This window comes from Nematolebias whitei, chromosome 20 (genome assembly GCF_014905685.2).
Source record: "Nematolebias whitei isolate Nwh7 chromosome 20, NemWhi1, whole genome shotgun sequence".
Lineage (NCBI taxonomy): Eukaryota > Metazoa > Chordata > Actinopteri > Cyprinodontiformes > Rivulidae > Nematolebias > Nematolebias whitei.
Window position 1 is genome coordinate 15,471,303 of NC_056517.1, and position 7,793 is coordinate 15,479,095.

General features: G+C 40.3%; 1 protein-coding gene across 1 annotated transcript; it reads right to left on the bottom strand.

The window, feature by feature from the left end:
• Positions 1–5,843: 5,843 nt before the first annotated feature.
• Positions 5,844–7,562, bottom strand: LOC119426799. Its single transcript, XM_037694380.1, has 2 exons — positions 7,037–7,562; positions 5,844–6,425 (listed from the first exon to the last, which is right to left on the bottom strand). The coding sequence occupies exons 1-2, from the start codon at positions 7,419–7,421 to the stop codon at positions 6,058–6,060; spliced, it is 753 nt and encodes a 250-aa protein (XP_037550308.1). The 5' UTR covers positions 7,422–7,562; the 3' UTR covers positions 5,844–6,057.
• Positions 7,563–7,793: the final 231 nt, after the last annotated feature.

Here is a 7,793-nt window from a genome sequence, read left to right on the forward strand (position 1 = left end):
ACTATATTGTCTAAATTAAAGAGATGTGTTCTAGCTTTTTTATGTTAGTCTGCTCTAATCTGTTCTGAAAGGTTCTGAAAGGCCTGATTTGATTGCTTGTAATCTATCAAATGTGAACTTGTAAAATTATCCTTAGCTCCTATGAGATTATATTTAAAGGTCAACTAGTTAGAATTAGCAAACATTTTCTATAAACATAGTTCAACCCTGGAAGAAAGACACGCACACACTTTATATGACATGACATTTGAGTGCTTGATAGGAATTATAAAAAGGTATAAAATATTAAAATCCAACATTCCCTCTTTTGAACTCCCATATTCATGGGAGTTCACCCCTTTTATGGATTTGTCAATATGGAAGTGACGACCCAAACTTACTGCACTCTCCAGGGGTCCTGGACCAGACCCCTGATCCAACACCTGTGAAAAGTACCAAACACCTAAACCTTTATAAAAATACAAAAAGCGCCAACACCACTCCTAGTAAAAGATAAATAAGTAAAACTCTATTTTAAACCACCTTTAAAATACCTTGTGGTAGTTTAGAATGATTAAATGCCAAATTGAATGGAGCAAAATATTTGAATAGTTAAGTTAAGTGAATAGTTAAGTTTCCAATTGAATCCACGACCCTTCTCTGGTTGTTTTTTAGAATGACTGAAAGGTAAGACAAGACACTCATATTAAACAGGAAAAGCCAACACCCTCAATTTAAACAGTCCTATCTAGCAGGTCTTCAGTTCTTGAGCTTGCGGTGGGAGGCCTTGTTCATCCACAAGGGTCCTTTGGTGCTCGGCGGGATTCGGCCCGCGGAGATATCTTCTTGTAAAGTCCTCAGAACCTTATCAGTCTGATTAAACATTCTAAATGACGTGTGTGTATTGGGACAAAACTAAAATCAGTTTGACGCATCTTCTGTTCTTCACGGTCAGGGCTGGTAATCTTCCGTCCTTACCCGATCCACGTGACCGACTTCAGGCAGAGCGGAGACTCCTTCTCCTACGCTTGCTACTGTCTTTTTCCAACCAGAACAAAGGGGCAAAGAAAGAGCTCCCACGAAGGCCCTGTTACTTCCTCCAGGTGTATTGGGGAGCTGTCTTCAGATCACCCTGCATCTGGTCCAGTGATCGATTCCTCTCCTCTGCAGGGGTGCACTGGTGGGGTCGTACAGGTGTCACTCTCCTTCTGGGGACCGATGGCGTGTGATGTTCTGTCTACCACCTGGTGGCGTCCTGTCCCTCTTTTCAGCAGGACCCAGTCCGATGTGAGTCTGTCGCCTCAGTCAGAGATTCTCCCTCCTGGTGAGAAAAGCTGGACACCAAAGCTTGCGAATTGTTAAGCACCCTGCATGGCCTTTTGATTATTTTATCTGTGGGATACATGACCCATTTGTGGGCCTGGAAAAATGACTGTGGTTACTTTCTAGTGAGTAAAACCTGTTTCTTAATTATGGGACACCCTGATGGTCATTATTGCTACTGCTAGTGTGAACTCTTACACTGTAATGTTATAATAAAACAGAACTTGAAAAACTGAAATAAAATGTTATTCTTACATGCATCTATACACTTGCAACTGAAATGTGTTACATACTGGACTTCTCCAGGAATACCCGTGTACTCTCGTCCCGTCTTTCACCTGTCCAAGCCTTTGCCGTCAACAGGTCTACCTACAATTAAAGTTAACACATACACCACAACACCCTGCAATAAGCAATCATCCCCCATGCCGGCCTCCCTCCTCCTGGAGCCTGTGGAAGTAACTTCATTAAATCGCTTGCGCCAACAGCATCAATCAAAATACAACATAACCTTAAAAGTTTAAACAACTGACCTACAACACTGTGAGAAAAAAAAATTAATCTTCCATCCAGGTACCTGTCTGTGCTAGAGAAGGGAAGAAATAGCAAGGAAGAAAAAGAGAAAAAGAGGAAAAATAAAGGAGAGAGAGAACGAGGGGAAAAAATGGTTAAAATCCTTTGTTCATGAAACCTTTTATTATTAGCCCAATTAAACTATAAGTCCAGTCCAGTCAAGTCAGTTGTGTTTAAAATTATCAAACCACCCCATTTCCCCTTAACCTTTGCTCAAATCCACTTCAGGCTAGGGGCGTCCCCCTTTTATGGAATCTGTACACATTACAACAAAGAAAGAAAAAAAAATACTGTTGTTAAACCGATATATACAATATACAAGTGCAATGTCGTTTTGTAGGCTTCTGATTTATTCCACTTCTCAAATGTCAATGTGATTATCCTACATGATCCTTTAATCGCTTCAGACTTACTACTTTTTTTTTAAAATTATAAAACCCTAAGAAGTTATTTTTGTATATTTTGTAATGATCTAATCATTGTATGAACTGTTCCCTGTTAAGAGCAGCCTTCACCTACCCCCTATGAAACAGTTCTCTGTTTCAAATATGAAATATTACCTTCTGTAATCCACTAACACTCAGTTTGAATATTAGTTTCAGAACTATAAAATATGGTGTAGTTTTAATCTTACCACTACTGTTATTCAACCCAGGCTTTGCAAACAAATAGCCAAAATACAACACAAGCTCTCCTATAATATAGCAAAGAGTTAACCATTAAATAAATTTCATCTCTTGTACCAAACTAGACCCACCACATGTGCTCCTTCAAGGCAAAGACAATCATTCAGTGTTATTTTAGAAAACATTAATGAACTTCATCCAAATCAGGTCTCAGGTCCAGGTTTCTCCTGAATGAGACTTCCTGACCTGTATAAACGGAAAGTTAAAAATCAATATTTTGCTCAGGGGTGTGGAGCATTAGAGGTAATAAAACAATTTTCATCTCAGAGCAGTTGGAGAAGGGTGAATCATCCAGCCCTCCCACATCAGTACTTCTTTGTCATGTTGTGTCACTTGTCTTAAAATGAGTCTATGTGAGTGATTATTATCAAAGCCAACTGTAGTTTTGATCACGACCCCAAAGCGCTTAGATGACCTTTACAGACCAAATGTGGGGTTGACACATCCGTAAGGCTGCAGTTGATGTTAGTGACCTTGGACAGAGTGACCACCAGCTCGTTCTTTCAGCCTTTCAGTCTTCAGTTTGTCTCCCTCGGTCTGGAGACCAGTTCAGCTTTGTGTAGCAGTATATATCTCAGCATACAGCAAGACTTGACTGGATGTCCTCGCTGTGGACAAACTCCAGGACCCCCTCTGGACAGTTAATTCAGTTCGCTGTTGGACTGTTAGATCTTTGAAAGGTCACTTTAATTGGCTGAAAAGTTCTTTGATGTTGTGTCAGTGGTGCTCGACTGACAATGTCTTTGAACCGTCTCATTGGTCAGTTTCACAGACCCAACTTCAGCATCCACCTGAACACCTCTGGTATCTGATCCGGCCCCCGGCACTCGAGAGTCCTGATCAAAACTCAGATGGATGCTGTATGCATTTGAATGCTAACTTCTGTGTTTTGTGGGCTTAGCCAGACTCATCTTCCCACTCCAAAGTTCTGTCATTTCCGGCTGCAGAGAAGGAAAAATAAACCATCCATTTATAAAAATCAGATCCAACATTCATCTGTTATCCACATTAATCATTAGTTAGCAAGTTTTACTCTGGAACCACAGCATTTACCCCAACGGAGTCATTCAGTTGTCCTGGATTGTACAATAGATGGTTTAACCGCTCAATTACATAAAAGTGAAAGCTTTCATTAAACACTGCACAACCCAATTCTTTACGCCTACTGCATAAAATATTCCCTTCAAAACAATGTCTCCCATCTTGTAGAATATGTGTTTTGACACATCACCTGACAGTGAAGTCCACTCTCAGGGCCACATTATCGTCCAGACCTAGTAATTTTAGGCAGCATGTTAATATGTAATCACTTATAGTTATATAACAAATCTGCAAATCATCTCCTCTCCTAACTGCTTTTTCACTGTATCACAAACAATATACTTTTAATACAAATCAATTAAGACTATGTATACCCTTCAAGACATCACAGAGTCCATTATCACTGCACAAAAACGTGTACATGCCCTTTGTTCACAAAGTACAACTTCTTAAACTCACCATGTACACATCTCTGTTGTCCTTTTGCACTCCTAGGACCTGTGTGAAATCTCAAGTCACAAAGTTAGTCATGCCATTTACCCACTAGAATTGTTGTTGTCCCATAATTAACCTAGTTCCGGCAGCTCTTAGAAGGAAACAGCTCCTAAATGCTAAACATTTTCAATATGTGATAACTCATGTGGACTGATTAATTTAACCCAAGTATTTCAATTTGAGTTTAGTTAAGACTGATTATTTTAATCCAAGTATTTCAATTTGAGTTTAGTTAAGACTGATTATTTTAATCCAAGTATTCCAATTTGAGTTCAGTGTCCTAATTTATTTGATCTAATCATTTCAATTTGAGTTTAGGTAAGAGTTTCTTTGACCAGAATAAAATTGTTTATTCTACCAGTGTCAAGGATTTTGTCTATTACTTATTTTTATTCTGTTGTTTTTCAGTTGAGTTTAAAACCTGAGTTTATTGTCAATTCCAAGAAGAAAGTTAATTTAACTTGTTCACTACCACCAAGACCACCCCTACAATATTTCTCTTCCACTCTGTCGCTTTGACATCTCAACCCTCTACCGTCTAATCTGACTCCATCTCCTGTTTAATTACAGCTCGTACACATGATGTACCCTCTTTCCTTGAGATTCAACCTTGTGACTGCTCTTACCCCGTTTCTGTCTGGCCTCAGACGGCTATCAGCAAATGTTTGGAAGATTTTCAGCTATCCCTGTTCCCATATCAGATACCATTTAGCTGGTACATACCAATATCAGCTATCTTTTTAAATTAATCCAACTTTCACAGCCTAAATCATGAAAAATCAAGCTCTACCCCCTTAATTTTGGTACATAAAGCTTATGTCTGCTTGTTTTAGCTAGTGGCCCCCTGGTCTTAAGCTAATTGCCTCTTTTTCGCTTTGATACTTCCTATCCACCTTATTCCGGATTTGGCGCCACTACCCATAATTCATAGCGGAAGCCGGTTGTTTACTTCCGCCCGCGATCCCGCGCTGTTGTTTACGTTTGTGGGTTAACACACTTGCTAGCAATTTAATGTTTTTGACACAAAAGTTTCCTTTACCTGAAGTAAATGGCAGCACATCAGAGGTGGATACATTGCAAGGATGTTTTAAAAAGCTGCGAAGATAAGTCGTTAACTGTGTCTCACCCATCATTTCTCACGGACTGGGTAGATGATATGAAATCATGGCCCGGAATTACCTACATCGATATTATTAATTACCTTGTTTTTTTCTGAAGGCGTCGATGGCGAGGAATTGCGGAATTATAAAAGCACAGAGGCGTATAATTACCTCCACAGCAACAAAATAGATACAGTTTTGCTCAAGAAACAAGGCGACTTTATCTTTCTGAAAGCAGCTGTTGAGCCGAGCCAGAGCGTTGGTCAAGCTTAACACTTAGCATCATGCTCAGAGAAAGTGGAGTGGTAGAAACGGTCGGCTGTTCCTGTATCGCCGGATTGGGAAAATCATGCAGTCATGCGGCAGCTATTCTGTGGAAGGTATATCACTTATCTGGATATCAGAATATTTACATCACTGAATCAGAATCACTGAACTGGGCGAAAGCTGTGAGCTTCCTGTCTGCCTGTGTTTACATGTGGAAGCCAGAGCATTGTGCAGCCTGTGATCTACTGTCACAAAAAATTAAACATTAAAAAGGCTGTACAGTATTTTTATATTATTTGTTTTTAAAAAAGTACAGACTGGATGCAAGGCAACCTAACATTTACAGAAAAGGAAAAAATAAATGACAACAGCAGGGATGTAAATAACTTGTTTCATTTTATTAGGAGCAGTGATAGCTGAAGTCTGTTAAATTGTTACAGGTCCAGAATGCTGTGATCAGTGGAAAGACGGGGCTAGCATGTACAGATGAGCAGCGCAGGTGGAATGCTGGGACAGCAAAGAATCTTCAACCCAAACGTCTAAGCATGATAAACTTCAGACACCACAAGGCAGAGCAGCAGTATAACATCAACTCAAGGGCTGCAGACACGATTAGTCTTTATTTTCATAAGTGTTATAAGGACTTGATCTTGTACAGGCATTGTAAATTCATTGTTGTCATCTCCTTCCAGTGCTGACACAAGAGTGTTAAATGTTTCTAACGCTATACCAGTGTACAGCAAAGCGTCTGCGTCATTTTGTAGAAGAAAAAATGCAACTTCATCACACTGAGTCGTCTTGTCCTGGACATCTTTTCTGCCAGACGTGTTGCAGTATTGATGATGATCTTTTAGCGAAGGGTCCTCCCACTGTGTGTGGACTGAGTGCAGATGTGGCCCAGGAGGTTGTGTGGAGACGCTAGCCAGGTCTGGGATGACTGACGGTGAATCTACGGTGCACTCTGAATAACACAAAAATACAAAATCAAATCAGCGTAACACAACCTGTCAAGTGTCACTTACCTTATTACGTTTTAGGAAGGAAATTTGTAATTCCACACTCGTACACACATGATACATCTTAAATGTCAATAGTGCTGTTTTAGTGGGGCTTTAGCCCCCTTAAATTTTCCTAAGCCCCATCAAATAACCTGCCTCTAATAACTCAACATATTCTTTATTAACAAAATCCCCAGACTTTTACAGCCCTGGGGGCTGAATTTTACCAGGTTGCTAAATAAAAAGCTATTCTCGGACAGTTACATGAAATCATATACATCTCTGCTAGCATGCTACTGATGTTAATTACTAACCACTTTGTCTTTAAGATTTGGATTTGGCTGCCAATCAAGTACTTTCTCTTAGTGATAAAGTATTTTGGAATTAAATTAATAATACACTAACATCCACAATAACACTGCAACCAGCTAGCGCTGATGCTAACACCATCCACAGTATAGTAATTATAACATTACAATTATAACATTAATAATAATATAATTCAGTTAAAGATAAGAGCTAAGCATGATTAAAATGTGAAGCGGGGACAAATCACATTTTCAATTTCACTCACCGGGAACAGATTCGGCCGTTTTGTCGATGTTGCTGGAAGCTGTCTGGCTCACAGTGGTCCGGATGAGCTGCCTTCTTTTCTTTGGTGGGGCCCGGTCATAGCCCAGATAGAGCTCCGGGTCGGGGTGAAGCTCTGTGGGCTTTTTATCAATAAAATGAAAGGAGCAAACATAAACTCTCTTCGGGGGGTATTTGAGTTTTAAAGCTGCCAGCCACGCTCGTTTTCGATCCTCCTTCCTCGGCATGGAGTGCAGTTCGTAACGCGCTGGGCACACACAGGCCTTTCGAAGTTGTTGATGTGCAAAACAATACGTTTCTAGCTCGTCTTTCAGTTTTCTGGAGCTGTTGTGACAGCCAACAACAGCACAAGTTGAACCCGAACTCATATTAGAATTGTTTAAGCCTCCTGCTACAGCACAAATTACTAGAATTTGTCATTAGCAAAAGTGCCTGTCATTAGCAAAAGTGCCTCTCGCTTTAGCTCACCGGAAGTATAAAACCGGGAGGGGGCGGTACCTGTCTGTCATGGCAGCCCACATACGCTCTTGCAGAATAAGGTGGATAAGTCGTGCAATTTGCCTCTGATATGATCCTGTAGATCTTCCACAGGCTTCACCTGTACCACCTTTATGAGTCCCACACCTGATAACAACATTCACACACCCAGGCATTCAACTATGTTATTTTCATGCACTTCTGACCGCAGTTTGTAATAAAACAAATACAAGTCTGGTATGCAACAACCCAGTGTCCAGACT

What these genes read in the sequence shown, in the direction of transcription:
- LOC119426799 (XM_037694380.1), bottom strand. Translation starts at nt 7,421, where the DNA reads ATGAGTTCGGGTTCAACTTGTGCTGTTGTTGGCTGTCACAACAGCTCC. An exon ending in AACGGCCGAATCTGTTCCCG is followed by an intron (nt 6,426 to 7,036) that starts GTGAGTGAAATT and finishes TGTGTTATTCAG; the next exon opens with AGTGCACCGTAGATTCACCG.